This window comes from Sus scrofa, chromosome 13 (assembly GCF_000003025.6).
Source record: "Sus scrofa isolate TJ Tabasco breed Duroc chromosome 13, Sscrofa11.1, whole genome shotgun sequence".
NCBI classification, from domain to species: domain Eukaryota; kingdom Metazoa; phylum Chordata; class Mammalia; order Artiodactyla; family Suidae; genus Sus; species Sus scrofa.
The window spans coordinates 48907358-48933010 of record NC_010455.5 but is presented as its reverse complement, the minus strand read 5'-3'; the positions used below and the strand labels follow the sequence as shown (position 1 = coordinate 48933010).

At 36.3% G+C, this 25653-nt stretch overlaps 1 protein-coding gene across 2 annotated transcripts in view; it reads left to right on the top strand.

Moving 5' to 3' along the window:
- Positions 1-25653, top strand: part of SUCLG2 (succinate-CoA ligase GDP-forming beta subunit) — a 439671-nt gene that overhangs the window by 157511 nt on the left and 256507 nt on the right. For both annotated transcript variants that reach the window (XM_021070828.1, XM_003132309.6), the window contains exon 9: positions 1871-2013. In XM_021070828.1, coding sequence (XP_020926487.1) covers positions 1871-2013 — 143 coding nt within the window. The remainder of the gene's footprint in view (positions 1-1870; positions 2014-25653) is intronic.

The window sequence follows — 25653 nt, the reverse complement described above, 5'->3', positions numbered from 1 at the left end:
CATGTCTTCGACCTACACCACAGCTAATGGCAGCGCTGGATCCTTAACCTACTGAGTGAGGCCAGGGATGGAATCTGCGTCCTTATGGATGCTAGTCAGATTCATTCTTCAGCTGAGCCACAATGAGAACTCCTACTCTATTCAAACATTAATGTGCTAAGACCTGTTCTGAAATTTGGGCTTAAGATAAATTGCTTTCTTAGAGGAAATAGAAGAGAGCACATGCTTACATCATTATACTGAAGTTTCAGATTCTATGAAAACCAACTAGTAAAATATTATTCCATTATGTCAGTTTATTAATAAGACAATTGATTTTTATCAGTCATCTAAATTTGTGAAATTGGCATATTAGCAGAGATAAGAAGAGGTCTCTGAGGCAGTAGAATTTCTGTTATTGTCCCCAGCTTATAGAACCGAGATTTATGTGCTTCTCTGTTTCTGGTGAAACCAATTTATTGCACTGGAAACTGAGGTCTTAATAGAATTAAAATAAAAAAGATTTGTAGTTCATTAAACCAACAGTATCATTGTATTCAGAACTGAACATACCTCATCCAGTAGTTTGGTGTTAATACAATAGAAAATAATATCCAATTACAAGTGATACCAAAAGCTCTTGCTTTGTATTAGAACGAAAACTGTAATGTACCAGATCACTCACATCATTTTGATCTTGACAAGCTAATATGCTCTCAATATTTCTAGGCATTAGAAAGGGGAAAGATATAATTGTGTGTTTAAAATAAATTAAAGACATATTTTGGTAGCCTCTGTTGGAGTTTGCACGATTTGGCCAAGTTAGCAGTCTTGTAAGCTATGATTAACACATTTCAAATTGTTTTAAGATCCTGTGTAAATGATTTTTATTTTAGTTGCCCCAGGCTTATTTGAATTAGTCACAGTTCATAAGCTTATCTGGGGAATTTAAGGGTCAGAAAAAGTGAAAGGTCTTAACTTGGAGAGTTTCTGATATGTTCAGGACTCTTTTTTTTTTTTTTTTTTTTTGCCGCTTTCTAACCAAAGGAAAGTAATTTCCTATAATTAAGCATAAAAAGCAAAAGAAGTGCAATTGATCAATAAAACTTAGCTCTGGAAAATAAGAATTTTGCTATTAAAACACTTCCCTTGGTTTCTTAAGAAAGCTCCTAGGATGTTAGCACATTTTGGTTCTAGTTTTAATGATCTTGTTGCTAGTCAGCATTTCTTATATTAATTTGAAAGAGGAACAGGGGGCTGGGAATATAGTTTTGATGCTGTCATTTGTTCATTTGTTTTCTAAGTTTCTCCAGAGAGCACATAAACATGCATGGTTGAACTAAGTGTAAAAAAGTGAGAGTCCTATTGAAGCTGGGACCCCTGTGGTTCAACCCCAGAGGGATGCCATATTCAAAGGAGCATATTCTCAGCAAGCCAAAAATTACAAGAATCACATTCTTTACTCAAATCTCTTAAAGAATATTAAAAAAAAAAAAAATTTAGTACGTAGGCTCCAGCAACTTTTCATATCCGTTTTCCTCTTTCCCAGTTCTCTTAAATTCCGTACTTTCCAGAATCTAAAATTCCTTTCTTTACTAATAATACAAATGTATTACTTACTTAAGCTCTTCCCTTCTTTGTATTTTCCAGCTTGATTTAATTTCTCAATAAATTTTTCTCTCCATTCCCAGGTCTTTTTTGCTGTTGTTGTTGTTTATTCCTTATATGCACATTTCCTGATTCTTTATCCTTCAAGTCTGTAAACTTATCCAGTTGAATAGAATTCCAAGCAGGGCGGAAATTGACCTAGTATTTTTGGGGTTCTCTTTTGAGCACTATTGTACCCTTTCATATTGCTAAATTTATCTTGTGTGCTGTTTGCATTTCACAGTAAATGGGGCTGGACTTGCCATGGCTACCTGTGACATCATTTTCTTGAATGGTGGGAAGCCAGCCAACTTCTTGGATCTTGGAGGTGGTGTAAAGGAATCTCAGGTTTATCAAGCATTCAAACTGCTCACAGCCGATCCTAAGGTAACGTCTCTCTTTGTAGAGATTTTATAGTGTTCTGACTTCTCACCATTGAGTTACCTTGTTCCTACTGATAATGGTTAATAAGCCAACATATGTACTTTGGAGCCCCAGATGCAAATTTTGTGTTATATCCCATTGGAATGCCTGATAATTTAAATTATCTGGGTGAAAGGCTTATAAGTGCCCCTGGGGTCTTATTTCAGGATCTACACTTACAGAATTCTGGGAAGTGGAGGGAAATTTTTTTGGAAAGTATAGTACAAACAGTGAAATGTTGGTTAGAATGAAATATTTGGGTACTTCACACGGAAGCGATTAATTCTTTGCTTATGTGACTCAGAGGGGAAGGAGTCTCAAATTTCTTCCATAAAGATGCTGAAGGTATTATAAGATTAAGACAGAAGATATTACAAGGTTATAACATATATTACTGGAAAATAATAACCTTCTTCCTTCTATATGCTTTTTAATTTTCATATCTGACAATTACTCGCATTACAGTTTGTAACATATTCTAAGTAGCATATAATATTGCTTTATAGCATCTTTTTTTATATACTAGAATGTAGCTGTCATACCCATGCTAGATGCATAGTAGGCATTCGGTAAATATTTAATCAGTGTAAATACCCACATGGATTGTTTCCATTGTAGTTATTCAGTTGGGCTATAATAACAAGGTTTAGGTGGATGTTGTTACATGGAAAATACTAGTGCTTTTTGAATATCTGATATATGTCATTTAATTCTTTTTTTTTTTTTTTTTTTTTTTTTTTTTTTTTTGTCTTTTTGCCTTTCCTAGGGCCGCACCTGCAGCATATGGAGGTTCCCAGGCTAGGAGTCTAATCAGAGCTGTAGCCGCCAGCCTATGCCAGAGCCACAGCAACTATGTCATTTAATTCTCTTCGCAGTTCTGTGGGGTAGTGTTTATGGCACAACCATGAGATTCTAAACCTTGAGAATCACTATCTTAATATTGTTACAGTATGTAATAAGTTCTGTTGTTTCCTGACACATCTGAAGACATAGGAAATCCAAATGATCACTAAAAAAAGTCATGAATGAAAACAATATCAGGTTTTTTTTTTATTGAAATGTTGTCTGGACTGAATATGGAAGCTTCCCCTTCATAAGTATACTGGCATTTTGAGCCTCATGTGTGTGAAATTGTCTTTGGTTAGTGGTGTGCCTCTCTGTTTCATTTTAACTTACTTGGTGAGCTTATGTTTTTGCTAAATCTTTTCCTTCTGACTGACACATACACACACATTTAAAATGGTTAAACATTATCAGCAGCTTATCTTCATTTTTCCAGTGCTATTCAGGAATAGCAAAGTCACTGAAGTACAGAGTCACCTAGCCATGAAGTGTTACAGTTGACTTTTCTGTTTACAGAACTAACTTGTTTAATTATTAAAGTAGAAACATTATCAGAGGCTACCTAATCATTTATTAATTCATTTATCTCTTCTTCCCACTCCTTTCTAAGAGAAGAGTCATTTTCATCCCAGAGATTTTCAAACCCATTGAAATCTGTAAACACCTTGGACATAACACAAAGCTCTTTAAACTGTTTGAACCACAAAGTACCCAGAGGACAGGTGACTATAATAAAACACTGAATGTTTAGTATCTCCTGAAATTCAGTGCTGAAAATTAAAGAGCCATAGAAGGATTAAATCTACTGGGACAGTCATTGCATTTTCTTTGGAGTATCTTTTCTTAGTGGCTGATACTGAATTTTAATTTTATGGAAGTACAGGAAGGGAATGAAAAATCACTTGGAGAGCTTTTTTTTTTTAATTTTTAAAAATCTTTTTAAAAATGTTGACTTTACCCTATGGAATATTTTCAAATGCTTGGAGTATTTAAACTTTTTTTTGAGATTGGCTGTCATCTTGAGTAGATAAAGGTATGTGGGAGTTATTTTATTTCTCTCATGCTATATCAGGAAAATGAATGCTTGGCTCATCTCACAGTACATTTTCCAAATCCTGAAATTTCAAAGCAAGTTAAAAAGCATAGAAATGTAATGGGTATTTTCAATCTTGGCATTGTTTCACAGATTTCAGAGAACAGAGGCTAAAAAATAGTATAGATGAATTGATTTGATCTTGCAAGGAAACTGGTTGTAGTTCTGGCAGTAATTATTTCAAGTAAGACCCCATCCAGTTGCCCAGAAGTAGAGATTCCCCAGAGCCCAAAGCTAATTATTTCAAAGGTATTGATTTTCTTGTTAGATATAAGGATTAGTCAGTTGAATACACTGAAACTCGAAATTACAACAGACACATTGTTGTTAAACTTAAGTCAACTGATACTAACAACTGCTTGTTTGTCATATGTACAAACTAATTCTATTGATCAGGAAATAAACATAATCAGTCAAGAAAAATATTATGGATTGACATATATTTCCATTCATAATGTCAGCTGTGGAGCTGAAACTTGTATTTATTTCACTTGACTATTAGTCCAAAAGCTGATTTTCACTGAGACCTAGTATAAGTACCTTTGTAACTAACGTGTCCCTTATTTGTGTGTATTGTATGTGAAATGGAGTTCCTCTACCAAACTGTCTAAAACAGGAGTGTTTACAAGACAACTCACTTTCTAAATGGATTCCCATGAAGTGTATCATTAAATATTTTATAATTCTCTTATTTTCCAGCTGGGCCTGAGATGAGAAAAAGGTAATAGAGTTTGTTCTGCTGGTAGTAGAATAGATCTGAGCTCATTTTCATCATTGTAACTTACACGATTCTAACCACTAGTATTACAGGAAGTAAGAGTGACATAAAAATATTGAAAAGTAGAAGTAGGATTTTTGTAGTAATCCATAAAGAATTTGAACACATTTAAATGAAGAACACTATCATGAATATTAGCCTTAGGTTTCTGTTTTCCTGAATCATGCTTTGGCTTTTATTTCTAATTCTAAACTTAGAATTCCAAAGGTGTAGAAAATGAGTACAACAACATCTGGAGTATGTAAAACATCTTGCATAAATGAATAAAAGGAAAAGACAGTTGCTGTGAATCTCAATAGTAACCTCGACTCTTTTGTCCAAAGTCAAGCAAAATCTGTTGCTCTCTGGAGGCCTGATTTTGAAAAGCAGTGGCATATGATTGACATGAGTGAAGTCACCTCGCTTGATTTGACTGTGCTTCCTGGCTAGATCCAAATTAGAGTCCGATTTTCAAGGTTCTTTAAATATCTAGGAAGAAATGTGCTTGATAAAGCACAAGGACTAGTTTAACTTAAGGAAAGGATTCTTAGTACAGCTCTGGTGCCAGGCAGCCTGGTTTCCAGTTCCATCTTTACCATGTATTGAGTGTGTTATTTAACTTTTGTCTTTGTTTTTCCTTTTATACAATGGAGATAATAACAGTACTTATTACCTCAGAGGGTTATTTTATTGCATGAATTGAGATACACCCATTTCCTATTTAAAATGACAGTATCTTTCTTAAAATTTAATGAACTGATATTAAGGTGTAATTACATTGAGAACATTATATAAATCATTAAGTATATAGTTCAATGAATTACAACAAAGTGAACATATCTGTGGAACCGCTGACCACATAAAGAAATAGGACATGACCAGTGTTATGAATTGAATGTCTGTGGCCTCTCCTAATCTATATGTTAAAATCCTACCCCCACAATGTGATGGCATGAGGAGGTAGGGCCTTTGAGAAGTAATTAGATCATGAGGGTAGAGCCCTTATGAATGGGATTCGAGCCCTTATAAGAGAGACCCCAGAGAGCTCTCTCACCCCTTTCACAGTGTGAGAACATAGCTGGAAAACAGTCACCTGTGTACCTACCAGCAAGTGGCCACTGAATCTGCTGGTGCTTGAACTTGGAGTTGCCAGCCTCCAGAGTTATGAGAAATGAATGCCTGTTGTTTAACCTGCTCAGGTTATGGTAGTTTGTTATAGCAGCCTGAATGGACTAAGATAGTCACCATCCCAGAAATATTTATTGACATGAGTGAAGTCACCTCCCCACTATCCTCCCCCTACCCTGCCTTCTTCCCAAAGTAAACACTGTCCCAATTTGTAATGTCAAAGTTTGTTTTGTCTGGTTTTGAGCATAATGCAGATATAATCATACAATGTATACAAATTTGTATTTGCCATCTTTCACTTGACTTTTATTTCTCAGATTCACCCACATTTTATGTAGCAGTGGTTCACTTATCCTTATTGCTGTATAGTATTCTATTTATGACCCTCTACAAGAACTTTTATGTCATTTTCTGTTGATAAACATTGTGGGATTCTCATTTTTGACTATTATGAATAATGTTGCTATGAACATTCTCATACCTGTCGTTTGGAGCATATTTTGTGGTGTATACACTTGGAACTAGAATTTCTGTGTCGTGGGGTATGCATATACCCAGCTTGAATTGATACTACCAAACAGTTCTCTAGATGTGCCAATTCATACCCTCATAGGCATGAATGGGAAGTCCAATTTCTCCACACCCTCACCAACATTTAGTCATTCTGGTAGGTGTGTTCTAGTATCTTATAGTAGTTCAATGACTTCCCTTCACAACTGATGAGAGTGAACACCTTTCATGTGTTTTTTAGCTCTTTGGATATACTCATTCAACTTCTGTCTCCTTATATATATATATATGAAAAAAAAATATATATATATATGAAAATCATGCCCTAAAGCATTGTTTTATTATCATCTAAGATATATGTGGAAGTATTTGGCAAACCTTTCTGAAGCACTAAGAAAACTTTAGTTTGTGTTGGTGTTTTTAAAGTGTTCATTTTGATGAGTATTTTCAAGGCTTAGATGTCGAATTATTGAAACAGTGGGGAATAAGTGGTCATCTACAGAAATGGGAGCTGTCTGAAACAGTTCATTGACACCAGTGTTACTGCCCAGTTGTTTTTAAATTGAAATATATAAGCAACTCAGTAGCTTGCAGTGATCCTCTTTTCAGACGACCAAGAAGACACAGTTTAATAAATGGGAGGATTAAATTCATGTTTGGAAGAACCACAAAATATAATTTGGTATAAATTTGAGGAGAGGCCAGCTGTTTTAGCTCTGTGGTAAGTGCTTCAAAAGTCTTTAGAGTTTGAGGCCAGAGAAGTAAAACTGTACGCTTTATTTTCAGTATGGGGTTTATATAAATGTGTTCAGTTTTAATAAATATGCTGTGGAATTAATACATGCTAAGTACCTCATATATTTTTATTATCATACATTTAGGGTGTGTTTAAATACAAAACACAATATCCTCTTTTTCTCTTATATACATGCTTATATCAGAGACATGAAGCAAAGCTCATTTTGTTATATACCACTTGTGGAAATGCCCTGTCTGTAAGGGAATATTTTTGGGGGGTGTAATAGAACTCTTAAAGGGATTTATTTTCATGTATAATGTCCAGTATTTTTAATTTTTATTAATTTGTTCTTAAATTTTTATTAAAGTATAGTTGATTTACAGTGTTCCTCAATTTCTGCTACATAGCAAAGTGATCCAGTCATGTATGTATTCTTTTTTATTTTTTTACTTTAAAAATAAAATATATTCTTTTTTATATTTTTCATACTATCTTCCATCATGTTTTAATCTAAGAGATTGGGCTGTACATTATGACTCCATCGCTTATCTGTTCCAAATGTAATAGTTTGCATCTGCCAACCCTAAACTCCTCATCCATCCCACTCTCTCCCCCCTCCCCATGGCAACTACAAGTCTGTTTCTACGTCTGTAAACCTGTTTCTGTTTTGTAGATAGGTTCATTTGTGCCATATTTTGGATTCCACATATAAGTGACATCATATGGTACTTGTCTTTTCTTTTTCTGACTTCAGTTAGTATGAGAATCTCTGGTTGCATCCATGTCGCTGCAAATGGCTTTATTTTTTAAATGTGAGCATTACTTTTGAAATGACTACCCTGCATCTCTATTCTTACAGGCCTGTTTGCTTTCATGTAGAGTTGAAAAGGAGCAAACTTTTTTTTTTTTTTTTTTTTTTTTTTTTTTTTTTTTTTTTGCTTTTTAGGGCCACACACACGGCATATGGAAGTTCCCAGGCTAAGGTAAGGGTTGAATTGGAGCTGTAGCTGCTGGCCTGCACCAGAGCCACAGCAATGCCAGATCTGAGCCACGTCTGCAACCTACACCACAACTCACAGCAACAACGGATCCTTAACCCACTGAGCAAGGCCAGGGATCAAACCCTCAACCTCATGGTTCCCAGACGGATTTGTTTCCAGTGAACCACAACGGGAACTCCAAAAAGGAGCAATTCTTAATGGTGATCATCTACATGATAGCCTAGTCTGAGGAGAATAAAAATGATTTTGTGCTTATGAATTTGCACCCTGTCATTTGGTTTCTCCTTTCCCTTGAATAACCCCCTTTGTAGGGTAACTGCACATAACTGGAGAATGGAAAACTGTACTCCCTAGGGTCATTTCTCCTCCCAGTAGTTTTCCTACTGTCACGAATTCATAGATGTTGATTTTGCATTTCTTTTCTTCATGTCTCTTTGACTCAAACGTCCAAGAATACCTGGCTCTGCATGCCCAACTTACCTGCCAGTACTCCCCAGTAAGAATTGGGTCTTGGTGAAAGCAGCTTTTTCCATATCTCACACATGGAACACTCAAAATCTAGCTTCATGCTCCTTGCTAACATACTCTAAGAAATAAATTAAAAATAAGGTTTGTACTCTTTGCTGTGCTTCTCAAAATTCAGATTTTAATGTGCCTTGTTTCATGGTAAGTGATTTAAAGAATTTAACAGACTTTGTGATATTTCAGTAAATTCTGTGATTTGTCCCAGCATGCTCAGTGATTACAAACCCTGTACAGAGAGGCCTTTGTAGACTGTGAAAGAGAAATGGACCACTAATCAATTATAATATCATATAGGTTGAAAATAATATATACTTATTAGAAGAGCCAGGAATTTTTTTCATCTTAATGTTATTGCATTGAGTAAAGTAGTTGAACTCAACAATTAGAAAATAATATATTTTCCAACAAGGAGATCAAGTAGTGGCCAAGATTAAAGTTAAGCATTTCTGAATCTTAAGAATTGTCTTATGATGGTAGAGTGATGAAGGCCTCTGAAAGTTGTACTGTTATTATTTTTGAGGTATTGTTTTAGAATCCAAGTAGTGCCTGGTAGAGAAATTACTGGGTATGGAGCGTAAATTTAGTACAATTATTTAGGAGAACCAGGTTAAAAATCTTTGAACTATGAAGGTCTCTGATTGCTCTGCAGAGATGAAATGTAGTGAGGTAGAATGAGCCCCAGTGGATTCAAGAGATTGAAGACACTGAATCCTCTTCCTTATTCTATTTCTGCATCTCCCACCCCTACCCCCACGCACACTACCACTCACTGTCAGAGAATTAGAAATTGGGAATGATTACCTTATTTTTAAGAGAAACATGTCCATATGAATTTGTTGGAGAAATTGGCTTGATTAACAGTGAATTTCTACATGGTATTCTGTCTTTGTTTTACAGGATTTTGTTAAGCAGCATCCCTTTTCCCCTATTATTATATTAGGGAACATAAAACATGGAAAAGTACAAAATACATTAAATTATGTATATATAGACTTTTAAATGAATCATATAGTATAGTACTTTTGATAAAAATATTATCAGTGTAATTGACACTCTGCTTTTTTTAGGTACCTCTTGCCTGTCTTTTTACAGTTCTCTACATCTTCTAAGTAGTATTCACATGTATGGATATATAAGCTTACTTAACCAGTCCTCTGTTATTTGGTGTTTCCATAATGCTGCTGTGAACTTCCTTGTATTCATAACTTTACAAACAGGTCAGCTTATTTACATTAGATTCACTCTTAGAAGTGTGAGGGTGCAAAATGTATGCAGATGTTAAGGTTTTCACACTTATTTTCAATTATATCAAATGATATCAATACTAGTTGAAGAAGCCTAGAAGGTTTTTCATCATATAAGTTTTCCTGCATACTGTGACCATTTACTGTCATGGGAGGTTACACTGTAAATTCTTTTTCTTTTATTGAACATTTTTGATTACTTCTGTTATAACCTGCCTATTCATGTATTTTGCCCATTTTCCATTGTTATGTCACTCTTTTTCACAGAGTATATATTAATGCAAGGGTGTGTGTGTGTGTGTGTGTGTGTGTGTGTGTGTGTGTATGTGCTGAAAATCAAAGGAATGGGCTTATTTATTTATTTATTTATATTTATTTATATTTTTTATGGCTGCACCCATGGCATATGGAAATTCCTGGACCAAAGACTGAATCTGAGCGACAGCTTTGGCATTGCTGGATCCTTTAATCCACTACACAGGGCCAGGGATTGAACCTACACTTCCATAGCAAACTAGGTCCCTGCAGTTGGATTCTTAAACCACTGCACCATGGTGGGAACTCCACATAAGCTCTTTTATATATGTCATCTCTCTACTTTTTTTCCATTCTGTCTCTTATCTTTGAATTGGTCTAGATAAATTCTTGTTGTTCCATTACTTGTATGTATACCTAAAGTACTGTTATGTAAAGTGTACTGAGAACACCTAATGCCTCTTAGCATTTTTTGCTATTATTTACTTTGTTTCCAATGAAACTTTTAGTAAGACTTTTAAATTTGTAGCCTCATGAATCACTATACTGAGATAGTTTCAGGTTGAAGCATAATATTCCCCACCTCTCTGACAAAGGAAGCAGGTCCCCAGATTTAAAGAAAGGTGAATGTTATGTGTTGAAGTGAGATGTTCCTCCTGTTATTAATACAATTCTTAGTTTTTTCCAAGGAATGTTTTTGGAAGTACTAAAGGAACATCATTATAACCTAGTGTGCATTTTTTCAACAAAGATTCTTAGTATAGTTGATCTCTATTATTTGTAGGTTCTGCATTTGCAAATTTGCCTATGTGCTAAAATTCATTTATGATCTCAAAATCAGTAGTTACAGTGCTTTCACAGACATTTGCAAAAGTACATAGAGCAGTGAAAAATTTTAGTTTTCTGACATGCAGTTTTCTTTTCTTACAATGATTTTTCTTTTTTCCATTTTGGTTGGTTTACGGTGTTCTGTCAATTTTCTACTGTATAGCAAAGTGACCCAGTCTCTCTCTCTCTCTCTCTCTCTCTCTCACACACACACACACACACACATACATATTCTTTTTCTCACATTATCCTCCATCATGTTGCATCTCAAGTGACTAGATAGAGTTCCCTGTGCTATACAGAAGTATCTCATTGCTTATCCACTTCAGATGCAATAGTTTTCATTTTTTAACCTCAGACTCCCAGTCTATCCCACCTCCTCCCTTTTCTGCTTGGCAACCACAAATCTGTTCTCCAAGTCCATGTGTTTCTTTTCTGTGGAAAGGTTCATTTGTGCCATATATTAGATTCCAAATATAATCGATATCATGTGGTATTTGTCTTTCTCTTTCTGACTTACTTCACTTAGCATGAGAATCTCTAGTTCCATGTATGTTGCAGCAAATGGCATTATTTTGTTCTTTATTATGGCTGAGTAGTATTCCATTGTTATATATACCACATCTTCTTAATTCATTCATTTGTTGATGGACATTTAGGTTGTTTCCATGTCTTGGCTGTTGTGAATAGTGCTGCAATGAAGATAGGGGTGCCTGTATTTTTTCAAGGAAAGTTTTGTCCGGATATATGCCCAGGAGTGGGATTGCTAGATCCTATGGTAGTTCTATATTTGGTTTTCTGAGGTACCTCAATACTGTTTTCCATAATGGTTGCATCAGTTTACCTTCCCATGCACAGTGTGGGAGGGTTCCCTTTTCTCCATACCCTCTTCAGCATTTGTTATTTGTTGACTTGTTAATAATGGCCCTTCTGATAGGTGTGAGGTGATACCTAATGTTAGTTTTGATTTGAATTTCTCTAATAATTAGTGATGTTGAATATTTATTCATATGCGTGTTGGACATCTGTATATCTTCTTTGGAGAAAGGCCTACTCAGGTCCTTTGCCCATTTTTCACTTGGGTTGTTGGGTTTTTTTGCTATTGAGTTGTATAAGTTGTTTATGTATTGTAGAGATTAAGTCTCTGTCAGTTGCCTCACCTGAAACAATTTTCTCCCATTCCGTAGGTTATGTGTGTGTGTGTGTGTGGTTTCCTTTGCTGTGCAAAAGCTTGTCAGTTTGATTAGGTCCCATTGGTTTCTTTTTGTTTTTATTTTTGTTGCCTTGGGAGATGGACCTAAGAAAACATTTGTATGCTTGATGTCAGAGAATGTTTTGCCTGTGTTCTCTTCTAGGAGTTTGATGATGTCTTGTCTTAGGTTTAAGTCTTTAAGCCATTTTGAGGTTTTTTGTTTTTTTTTAATGTATAATGATTTTTATGGTGTGAGGGTATTTTCCAGTTACATTGGTTTACATGCAGCTGTCCAGTTTTCCCAGCACCACTTGCTGAAAAGACTGTCTTTTTTTCCATTTTATATTCTTGCCTCCTTTGTTGAAGATTAGTTGACTGTAGGTGTCTGGGTCTGTTTCTGGGTTCTCTGTTTTTTTTCCATTGGTCTGTATATCTGTTTTGATACCAGTACCACACCATCTTGATTATTGTAGCTTTGTAATATTGCCTGAAGTCTGGGAGAGTTATGCCTCCTACTTGGTTTTTCTCCTCAGGATTGCTCTGGTAATTCTGGGTCTTTTGTGGTTCCATATACATTTTTGGATTGTTTATTCTAGTTCTTTGAAAAATGTCTTGGGCAATTTGATAGGGATTGCATTGAATCTGTAGATTGCTTTGGATAGTATCGCCATTTTTACAATATTTTTCCAACCCAGGAGAATGGAGTATCTTTCCATTTCTTTAAATACTCTTTAATTTCCTTGATTAATGTTTTCTAGTTCTCAGAATATAAGTCTTTCATCTCCTTGGTCAGGTTTATTCCTAAGTATTTAATTTTGGGGGGTGCAATTTTAAAAGATATTATATTTTTGTATTCCTTTTCTAATATTTTATTGTTAGTATATAGAAATGCAACCAATTTCTGAATGTTAATCTTATATCCTACTACTTTGCTGAATTTGTTGATCAGTTCAAGTAGTTTTGTGTGGAGTCCTTAGGATTTTCTATATATAGTATCATATATATAGTATCATGTCATCTGCATAGAGTGACAGTTTCACCTCTTCTCTTCCAATTTGGATACCTTTTATTTCTTTTGTTTGTCTGTTGTGGCTAGTACTTCCAATACTATGTTGAATAAAAGTGGTGAGAGTGGACATCCTTGTCTTGTTCCAGATTTTAGTGGGAAAGCTTTCAGCTTTTCTCCATTGAGCATTATATTTACTGTGGGTTTGTCATAAGTGCCTCTTGTTATGACATCCAGTTTTCAATGAAGGTCAAATGAGGCAACACTCTTCTTTCTTGTTTCAGCTCCCCTACAGTAAACATGTCATTTTCATGATCTATTCAGTGCCCCATTTTTCATGTTTTTGTCCTTTTTGGTGTGTGATTTTGCTGTTTAAAATGGACTCACATGTAATGCTAAAGTAATGTTTGATGTGATGTGCTTACAGAGAAAATACATGTTAAAAAAGCTTGTTGAGGCATGCTTTATAAATTTATTGGCCACAATTTCAGTGCTATTATTTCAGTGTATATTAAATAAGATGTCCTTAAACATAAACAAAGGAAATTAAGTTATATATTGATCGATTGACCGGGGGCTCACAGGAATCTAACCCTGTATTTTCTCTAGAAGCAGTGGTTCAGGATTCACTAATTCAGTATTCACTGAACTTTGTGGGTTGGGGATCCCACATTACTATGGCTGTGGTGTAGTCCAGCAGCTGTAGCTCACATTTGAACCCTAGCCTGGGAACCTCCATATGCTACAGGTGCAGCCCTAAAAAGACCCCCTCCCCACACCAAAAAAAAAAAAATTAAAATTAAAATAAAAGAGAGAGAGGTTGCTTTAGCTGTTCATGGTCTTTTGTTTCTATCCAAATTTAAAAATTTTTTTTGTTCTAGTTCTGTGAAAAATGCCATTGGTAAATTGAAAGGGATTTCATTTAATCTGTAGTTTGCCTTGGGTAGTATAGCCACTTTGACAGTATTGATTCTTCCAATCCAAGAGCACCTTGAGAACATTTTAATTTAGCTTTTCACTTTTCAGTTAACAATTTTCTTATACTCTTAGTTTCCTTTGCTTTTGCTTTTTGAAAATTTTCTTTACACTTAAAAAAATAGATCATTTTGACTTTTATAAATTTTCCTTTCCTATGAAAAAATAAGATTAAAAAATTGTCTCTATCTTTATTCCCATAACACAGCTGTTAATGCAGTTTGTTAACTTTGCATATCTTCTTTATAAGGTTATAATTAGGATGTCCTTCATTTGATGGCCTTTTTTTTTTGTTAGTTCAGTTTTACATGATAAATATCTTCTCATGTTTTTAGCTAGAATCCCTGAGCATGAATTTTACTAGCAATATTAATAATGGGCAGTGTTTTAAAGGCTTCTTGTTACTTAGAAGACTATTTAAAGAAACCTAGTACTTAAAATTTCTTTAAAAAATTGTATGAACTTTGTAAATCAAGATTGCTAAAGCATGTACAATATAGTTAGCAAACATATATAATAGTTACATGTATAAAAAGCTTTGTGGTACCAACCAGACTTTTATAACAATATACAAAGAAAATCAATGTAATCCAGGACTAAGCTAGATACCTCTTCAGTATTTCATGCATTTACTACCTTCACAGACTGCTAATTTGAGTTTATCTCAAGATTAATAGTGAATTGTTCATTAACAGTTGATACCATCATTCTGAATTGCTTAAGAATTCTAGAGGTGGCCTAATGCCCCTTCCTGATTATTCAGTTCTTATCTTCCTGACATCCTCCTGATACATACAGCTTAATAAGATGAGAAGGAGTTAAGAGTGAGATTTGGTAGAGGTAGCCAAATAAAGTCACCTTTATTTTTTATGCTTTCTTGGGGGCCAGGATACTCAAATGAATTAGTTTACTAAATAACTTCGGAAGAATCCATTGATTTCTCTGTGCATTCTCTGTCTTTGTAAAGGAGTAAGACACTCTGGGCAAACTTCTAAAATGAGTGTCTTTTTAATCTCTATAACCCTCATCAGATGCTACCTTGGTAATAATTTACTGCCGTTTCCCTTTTCTTTTTTATATGCTATTTACTGTTTATATTTCTCACCACTTATTCATCTCCTTTATTCATTTGTTTCTCTCAAGTCTCATAAAATTACCTTGAAATATCCTTTCTTTGTGCTTTTTTTTTCTCCTGCTCCTTACTGCTTTTTCAGTAAACCTTCCATTTGCTCCACATTGTTTATAAATAGCTAAAGGTACAATCTTTCCTTGAGTTTTGTTTTGTTTGGTTTTTGTATTCCACATTTTTGTTTTGTTCAACTGTTGTATACTTCATTATTTTTAGTCACCTTTATGGTGGATAGAACATAGTAGGTTCTCCAAAAATATCTTTTCAGAGCAAGTTCATTCACAATCCATGTTCTTTTATATCCATATAAGTCATCTAACTGAATGTTCTCAGTCAGGAAGAAGAACATAATGAATTAGGGAGTTGTCTTTCATTTCCTAGTCTAAATGCCAATGTCATGTGTTTGGTGAGACTTGAATGGGGCAGCCTAATGAGGACCATCATCTAGAACTAGACTAGTCCTAGAGTCAAGTAAGCAATGGAGAGAAGGGACTCTCCACACAGGTTGAGATAAGGTTTTATCCAGCTGCCAAACACAGTAGCTGCAGAGAAGAGTTGGTTGGTTACACAGGGAGGATGGTGATAGTGGGTAGGAGACCAGAAGGAGACCACAAGAGTACAAACATAGGAAGGCAGTTCCTAAGTGTTATTTAGGGAATCCCAGTAACCAGTACTCATTGCCACAGTTTGAAGACCATAGTTCAGGGATCATATTCCATTCATACAAAGTATCCTGTAAGCAGCAGCTTGATTCTAGGGAGACTAGACTACCAGGCATGTAACTAAGGTAGGAACTCAGCCACAGGTACAAGTCAGTGTGTCAAGCATGAGGTTGACTTTATTGTAAGAATGACTTTATTGAGGAGAAGGATATCCCAAGCCTGGTGGGAAGCAGCTCCTCAGAGACCTCTTTATGAAGTCAGGACTAGTTCTTAACTAAGACTAAGATAGTTCAGAAACATCAGCTGAACAAGAATATGTTATGTCTATTTGCCAGGTATTCTTCTAGGCGCTAATGATCAAGCACTGATTGAAACTGAGTCTTGCTCTCTTGGAGCTGCCATTTTCAAGGGGGTAGATAGACAGTAAAGCCATTGATTAAAGAAATACATAATATAAAATAAATACCTGATATATTAGGTGTGATACTTGCTAGTTGAAAAATAAAGTTGAAAAGGGGTCCTAAAAATGCCAGGAGTTTGTTACTGTTGAGAGAGTTTGTCCAAGAAACCCTCTGGCTAAGTTTACCTTGCAGAACAAAATGCTATAGCTATTACATGATCTGGAGTCCAGGTTTGTGACAACATACTTGCTACCAATGAGGGAGTCTGTGCAACATCTACATCCACTGGAGCTGCCCTCCAGTCCTTTGTCTTTACTCACTACTTCTTTGCCAAAATGTTCTAAGCAATATTGCTTGCTTAATTATGGTCACTTGAATAGTTTACACTGCAACTTTAATTTGGGTGTAACTCTGTTGCATTGTGAACATGGGTGGATATTTTATCTACATGTCCAAGACCCTCTCCTGGAGATGGTGTCTATCACCTTTGAGGTCTTAGGAAATGGAGCTTTTTGAACATACATATTAGTTAGCATTCCCAATGGGCAGCTGGCACAAATCCTAGTTAATTATTTTTCTTCCAGTTTATCTGTGTTCTTTCATTAGTCGTTATCTGTAAGCATTCTGGACACGTCCCTTTTTCTCAATTAGAACTCCAATAGAGTATTTTTGAGCAGACATTTAGGTGTCTATTCAAAGGGCTTAGGATCTTAAACAGTGGACAGAAAATACATTTGGAGCTTTAACCCATGACCTTTCTAGTTTTACTTGCTTGTTAATCCCAAGCAGAAAATTTCTCCGAGAAGGAGTTATAAGCAACTTAGAATCTTCACTGTGTCACTGTGATTGAAGAATCTTGGCATTTGGGTAGCAAGCAGACAGGGAAGTGTCCAACTGATACTGTATTTTCATAACTTATATTTTTCTGTGATTAGCTGTTCTGCTTTTTAAGTGGAACTTCTTCTCTATTAAGCTGAACTTCCAAATAGCTAATCCAAATGCTGACAGTGTTGAGCAAATTCCAAAGAAGTCATTGATATTCAAATGAGCAGAGTGAAGAAAGCAAAAAAAAAAAAAAGCCAAGAAACATGAAAAGTTTTACAAAAGAATAAAATCTAAAATCTATCATTCCATTTTTCTCTCTAGTTACAACCTTAAAACAGTACCTATTGAAAGGTGCATCAGTTTATCAATCAATGCAAAATGTCTTAGGTAAGATAACAGGACAGAAATTAGAGCCCCACCATCATCCTAGATTCCTCTTCCTAGTGGACACAGCTTGTCACTCCCATGTCCAGTCAGCAATCAACAAAACTTCTTGATCACCTATGTCACATTTTACGCTGATTATGAGAATGGGAAACTGATATTTGGTGTCTTTGGTTCCAATGAGGCTGTCCTTATCTCTTTCTTCTGAGTATAATCATTTCTTTAAAGCAGAGGAAGCCATTTACCTGACTGACAGATGTAATCTTTTCTAAGGTCAATAAAGACTCAGGATAAAGTACCTAGTATACTAGAGATCACATCTAAGTCTCTGGGTTCACAGAGAAGAGTCTGTGGAGCCTGACTGCTCAAAATGTAGACCATGGACTGTCAGTATTGACATCCACTTGAAGGCTATTAGAAATGCAGAATCTCAGCCCTACTCCATATCCATCAGGTCAGAATTTGTGTTTTTACAGCAGATGATTGCTGTGCACACTAGAGTGTGAAGAACACTGTTCTAGATCAGGGGTAGGCACACTATAATTCATGGCCAAAGCCTGCCCTATGCCTGTTTTTATAAATACAGTTTTCCTAGAACAGAGCTTCACTCATTTGTTTTCTTACAGGATTGAGTAGTTGTGACAGAGAACTCCTGGCCCACCAGTAGTACGCTCAGAGTGTGGCATTGGACTAGTGCCAGTGTCTGTAAAAGTGCCAGTTTGTGAACTGTTTTAGGTTTGTGGTAAGTACAGAAACAGAAGAAGCGTCGAGAAACTTTGATTGCAGATTGCCATAGCCATGACATGCAAATGGGAGAGCAATTTTCTAACAATTCATAATATTGTATTTTATGAAAATATCAGTCCATAACTGTCAGGGAATTTTAAAATATTAATCCTTCACCACAGTTTATGTGAGAAACACTACTCTACAAGTGTAGATAGACCATATGTACATAAAAACCAGTATCATAAGTGAATTTTACTTGGTACATCGTGATACCAAAGTGAACTTTGTGTGGACTGCGATAATCATATTGTCATACTGTATTTTCCTTATGTTTTCTCATGTTTCTTGAAGTATTCTTCCCCCATTCCCTGGGATTTTGGTAATACCATCAAGTTCATTGCCTCCTTTAACTCTCTTTATCCCCACTTGGATCCTCTCTTCCTCCATCCTGTCCACAGGGTATCCTTAATCCTCAAGTAGGGCAGTTAATTTACCACATCCTGATAGCTGCTTTCAGGGGTAACCTCTTGGCATAGTCCCTCAGGCCAATCAGCACCTTCCTCTGGACTTGTGCTCCTGAAGCTCCTAGAAGAGGCTATTTGCGTCTGAGATTATGAGCTATATTCCCTCTTTCCAGGTGAGAGCCTCAGTAAGATCCAGCAGCAAACCTGCATGATGGAGGCTCCCTCAGTCATGGGGCTTTGTTCCCATAGCCTGGTGTCTATAACTCAGTGGTTCTCACAGTGGTTGGCCCAGCAGGAGGAGCATCACCTACAACCTTTTTAAAAATGCAAATTCTTGGACCACCTCAAACCTGTTGAATCAAAAACTCTGGAGTAGTGCTCAACAAGCTGTGTTTTAACAAGCCTTTTAGGTGATTCTCATGTTTGCTTAAAATTATAGTCAGCAGCTTCTCTCTCCCACAAGCTGCTCCAGCATCCTTCCCAGCTATGAACTGATTTGTTCTTTTTCACCCCTTAAATTAGAATTTATTTCCTGTTGCTGACACCCTGGCAATTCTGCTCAATATACCATACCTTTGCTATTCTCAACAAACTGAGAGTTTGTCCCAGCATTCTCTTGTACCCTGTAGTGGCCCTGGGGCCAGCTCTGTTAACACTTCTTTTTATTTCTTGCACTGTGCATTCTAAATGTATTTTAAATTTTTTATTCTCTTATTTTTATGTCAGAATCTCTTCCTGAAACCCAGAAGAACTTAATCAGTTCTAGAGTGACTTTTCTGTCCAGGTAAGAATTAAGGATGATCTCCTAGTTAACAGTTAAAATTCATGCACTCACTTGGTAAATGCATTTTTCTAAAGATCAGCTCCCTTGTGGGAACTTTTATTTCCCTCTAAAAGTTGAGTACCACAACAAGTTGTGTAATTTTCAAGTGACTTTCTATAAACTTTATGAAATTACCTCATCTTGAGCTTGGTCATTCAAGTAGAGATTTAATTCTTTTTTGTCCTGAGTAAGTTACCATCAGATGATTCTTTTCACAAGAGATTTCCTTCCTATTATTGTTCTCCTTGCCTTTAATCTCTTGGTACTTTTCTTCCTCTCTCTTGATTTCTAAGTGTTTTGCTGTGATTCAGTCTCCTTGTCTATTCTTGTTACAAAGTATAACCTTCATTTGTTATCTGGGTTTCTTGTGCTGTTTGGGGAAAAGAGAAGTGGTCAGATCTTTCAGTGTTCCACAAATGTTGTCATAATAGAGTGTTTCCAGATAGAGATGTTCAGTCAAGTTTATGTTTGGTTAAGAAAATTGATTCATTATGATATGTGACATGAGGAAGGCCTTTGCTGAATTTTCTTTTGGTATAAGTGGGGAATGAAAAATCACTGTTTTTTGAAAAATACAAGTTAATGTTTCTTTATCTTGATGGCTCTTTGTGCAAACTCCTTTTAAAGAAACTCCGTGGTCAAAGAATCAGCATATAATTTTCTCTCACTATTAGACAAATCATCTTTATGTCACCCACCACTGGGGAATTGAGATGTGTCTGCTTTTCTTTTAATTCAGAAGTTTAGTATCTAGTTGAGCCCTTGTTACTATTTCTTCCACCTCTGAGCTGGTTATCATGTTACTGAGTGTTCACCTCTCCCTTAGCAAGTAGACCAGATGTATGTTTCAGGACATGAGCTAGTCTTCGTTCCTCTTTGTAGTTCCAGTATGTCTCTAGCACACTGCAGCCATTGTACAGTGGAGTCTAGTCCACATGAAGGAGAGGCTCTAAAGATGTTTCAATAGGCAAAAAAATCTTTATAATCAAAATTAGCTTTAAAAGTCTTTGAAATTAGCCATATAACTTAATATCTTTAAGCATTAGAGTCCCAGTCATGTGCTGAGATGCCCATCTAGTGAGCATTTGGGGATGAGCATTGGGATTTCAGTTCCTCCCATCTCCCTCGGGGACTTGTGTCCTTTAAATAACATGGCAGTGGGGTTACCCACTAGATTTTACCCATTAACGTCAACTCTCTCACTGACTTATTCCATCCCTATGCTTGTATAGGTGGTTTCATACTACTTAAATCTGTGTATAATGTGACTTTGTTGTAAGAGGTGAGACTAAATAGCATTCTAGGGCAGTATGAAGAGAGCAGTGAAAACCAGGGTCCAAGAAATTGCTTCAGAGTATTCTTGCCATACATGTTAGACAAGTTTTAAAAAGTATATAACTTTCCAAGTAGAAGGAATCATTATGTGGTAATTAAGAGCTTATACTTCACTGGAAGATAGAGCTCAACTGAGATCTAGCTGTGCCAGTTCTTCGCTGTGTGACCTTGGGCAAGTTGATTCACCTTTCTGTGCCTGATATTTAATCTGTGGGGTAAATAATTTGTTGTACTAGATGAAATAGCACGTAACGTGCTTATTAGGACAGTGCCTGGCTCTTGGTAGTCATTCCAGAAAAGCAGTGGCAGTGGTTGCTCTCCTCCGAGGGATGGTTGCTGGGATGGTCATTTATGAAATAAGGACAATTGGCCAACCTCTGCCACTGGCCAGGCACTATATAATATAGTTGGTAAGGAAAGAGACTCTAGAATATAGGCTGCCTGGGTTTGAATCCTGGCTGTATCACCAAAGTGTGGCCCTAAGCAACTGAATCCCACTGTGCCTCACTTTCCTCAACTGTAAAGTGGATATAATTTTGTACTTTAGGTTCATGGGGATAAATAAATGAGTTAACATTTGTAAGGCCTTAGAACCAGTTCCTGACACATAGTTAACATCTGTACAGTCTTCCCTCACTGACTGTAGGGTATTGTTTCTAGGAGCCCCCACAGATACCAAAATTCATGGATGCTCAAGTCTCTAATATAAAATCACGTAGCACAATGAATACCACTGAGTTGTGTCCACAAGTTTTGCAGCCACTGATTCAGCCAACCAAGGACCCAAATTTCTCTCTGGAGAATAAGACTGTATAATTGTTAGCTGCTGTTATTAATATTTATTTTATTCTTTCACTTTGGTATAGTTCATATTTTTTTATTCAACCAAATAATTACTCATTGTGCACCCTATTTGTGCCACCTTGTGAGGAGTGAGAATGTGCATCCTGTGTGCATGGAGATGACAGTGTTGTGGGCTAAACGGACTTTTAAAAAAGTGTCTTACTACTTCTCTAATTACAGATTTGGGATTGTGCGAAATCTTGGGAAGAGGCACCAGAGAGGACATGCTGAATAAAGAGATGAACACAGTCTAGACTCTCTTTCAGAAAAAAGAAAAAAAAAAAAAAAAAACGGCCAAAGAGGGAGTTTAGAAGGACCTAGATTCTCATACTTTGCTGCACGTTAGAAGATTTTAACACTCAGCCTGTGTGGGCTGTTCTCTAGACCAGTTCAGTCAGAATCACTTGGGATGGGAGAGGTACTGAGGCTTCAGGAATTTGTCAGTTTTCCTGGTAAGTCCACGGTGCAGCTGGTTTGAGAAAGAATGATGCAGAAGACAGTAGTCTGGGAATGTGAGCCTATTAGTAGATGCAAGGGGGGTTGAGTGCATTTGCCTATTCAGGAATCATGACAGTTATTCAGGAAATATCAAAAGGAGTTATTCTGCTTTTAGAGACCTCTTTGAGTTGATCACAAGCAAATGCTCTGGGCCTTTCTATAAGACCAGAATCCAGAGCTGGAACCCACTACCCTGGTTTTTCTGAGTATGGAATTATTTGTGTCCCTCTGATAAAAATATCCATGAGTTTCAGTTTTCTCTCTCTTAGCTTTCATTGCTAAGGTTTCCACCTGAAATCTTCAGGCTTAGTGAGTAGTCTAGCTTGATGGCTACATTGGCTAGGAGAATGTTATGAGGCAAACTTGGTTCTTCTCTTACATGAATGTGGACATGACTCTTGATCTCTCAGAATCAACATATGAAACATTAAGGGCTAAAATCGTGTCTGTAAGTTAGTTGCACATATATTGAGTCCCACTGTAAACTGAGTAGATGGGCAAACTGGGCTTTACACCGCGAGAAGCAAACACAATTCTGTGTTTCTGAAGGAGATTTTCGATGCCATAACCAATGAAGTTACCTTTCCAGAGGGTGCTTCAGGTTCAAAACTATGTGGACTTTCAAAAGGAAAAAAAGTTAATTTTGAAGGAGTAGATGCAGGCAGTGAATGTGGATCGTATGTCATGGTTGGTGATGGACCTTGAATGTTTCATACTCAGCAAATCATTTAATGTAAAGTTTTGACTACAGACCTGTCTTTTCACTGCTCACAATAGGACAAATTACAGTGAACTGGCAAGTCCCAGGACCTCCTCTGAATTGTTGGTTCCTGCTGCTCCCTTGTGGCCTTCCTCTTGAACTCTTCTGTGGAGGGGGTTGCTTTCTGAACTGCGGCAGATTCACCTTTAATCAGAACTTCTAAGCCCACAGAGTCTGCTGCATAGAGGAAAAACTCGAAGAAAGTTTCTCTTGCCATTGTTAAAATGATGAGAATTAACTCACTTTCGAACATATGAAAGAACATTTTCATTGGTGAGCACTTAATGTCTTAAGTTAGCTAGGGTTTATATCATTTTTATTCTTTCTTTTTTGCTAATGTCAAGTAGACTTAACTAAATTCTTATACTCTGTCAGGGGTGGTTGCGAGCCCATGACTTGGGAACTTGGGGTAGTATTCTTGATGATGTTTGTTTGTTGCCTATGCATGGCATTTATTTACATAGCACTAGTGCAAATGGCATAGCTGTTAAGACTTCAGCACTTGTGTAAAAAGTACTGCTTGGTGGCACACTTTCTCCTTTTCCTGGTCTCATCTTTTCAGACCAGGAAGGGAAATGGCATTTCGAACAAGGCATGTTGTTGTTACTGTCATGAGTGAGCAATTCTTAGTCTGAGGACAGGGAGGGCGGAGGCTTTTTCCATGTAGGTTATTAAATAGCTCAAAACAGCTGACGTCCCAATCCACATGCCTGTGTTTCCTCCCCTTCCTCTGCCTGGGATGGCGCTCTCCTGAGGGAGAAATCTCTGGTGGGGTTGGGGGGGAAGAACCAGATATAAACCTGTGAGAATTGCACATGACCTGGATGCTTGTATGGGGATGTCAGAACAAACAAATGCATAGTAAAGATAAATTAAAAGACGCCTACATTAAGCCAGTAAAGCATGTGTTTAAATTTGATTTTAAGAGAAGCTTCTCAAAAAACCTATTTTAAAATATTATATGCAGCAGTACTTTAGAATTGGGTGAGACCTGCTAAATATGAAAGAAAGCAATATCATAAGGCAAGTTAAATTTGAGCAAATATAGGAAGATCTGGCATGTTTTTCTGAAAGGGGGCCAAACCCTTTATAGTTGCCCAGCAAATCAAGGCTTATCTCATCTTTGTCAGCTACTTGGTGTATCTATGGAAATTAATAGAATGAGACCAGCAGGAACATAGCAGATAAGCTACCTTTGGGGCCATTATTTTGAAGCATTTCAACATACCTCATTGGTCTCTTCAATGTACAGAAAATATAAATTCTAGGAAATTTTCATATGTCAACACTTATCAGATCTCTCATAAGTTCTATGGGCCATGTAGTCTTAAAACCTAAGGACCACAAAAAGAGGCCAGTGACTTTCTGCCATTTTCAATCATTAAGGACACCAGTGGTAGCCCCTGTTAGTGAAGGGCAGCATGGGTCTGGGGGATCAAGAGAGGATTGTCAGTATGAACTCTTGTTCTTTTTACTTAAAGTGAAGGGCTTTAAACACTCTTTACAACTCAGTGTTGTGTTAGCAAGCCTTGAGGAGTTCAGGACCGGTCATGCTGATAGCTGTAAAAAACAGCCTTATATTCTTGCCAAACAAAATCTTTTAAAAATAAAGTTGGGGAGTTCCTGTTGTGGCTCAGCACTAATGAATCCAATTAATATCCATAAGGATGCTGGTTCGATCGCTGGCCTCACTCAGTAGGTTAAGGATCCAGTGTTGCCATGAGCTGTGGCATAGGTTATAGAATGCTGCTCAGAACCCCTGTTGCTATGGCTATAGCATAGGCCAGCAGCTGTAACTCCAATTCAACCACTAGCCTGGGAACGTCCATATGCCACAGGTGTGACCTTAAAAAACAAAAAAAATAAAGTTGGGTTAAACATCAAAACTCACCCCACAACAAAGTATGCAGTGTCTGTTCTTTTATGTTTTAGACTTTATAGACAAGATTTTTAATAAACACCTGGGCACTTAGTGCAGAAGTTTTGTTTTGTTTTTTTTTAAGCAATGCCTAAAACACCTTTTAACAGTCATTCTTTTTGGAGTTATAACTTAATTTCCACCTCATTAATTATTTTTTCTTTAAACTTGAGAATTAAGTGTCTGAGAGATTTATTTCATTTCCTAAATAATTATTCTGTAATTTAATCATTTGCCATTATGGAGTATTTGGAATACAGAAAAGCACACAGGTAAAATAAAAGCATTCATGATTCCTTAGCACAGAGATAACTATTATTTAAATTTGGTTTATCTGCTTCTATTGTTTTCTTTTTCTTTCTGCATAAATACACATATATTTTAAATTAAATTGGGATCATACTGTTTTTTCCACTTAACAGTAGAATTAAATCATTTTATCATATCATTAAATATTTTTTGCAACAGAATTTTTAATGCTTATGTTGTATTCCATTATGTGAACACACCTTTATACTTTTACTTTTTTTCGTATGGTTAATACATTTCGCTGGCATCCTATTTTTTGCTGCCACCATAACCTGATCATCTTTGATATTTTTGTGGCATTTGTTTGTGTATGGAATTGGGATTACAGTTTTCTTTTAAATCCCAATGGGGACATGAGACTTTATTAAATGTTTCTTTTTTTCAACTCTACACATAAATATGAAATAATTCTATTTTTTGTTGTCTCT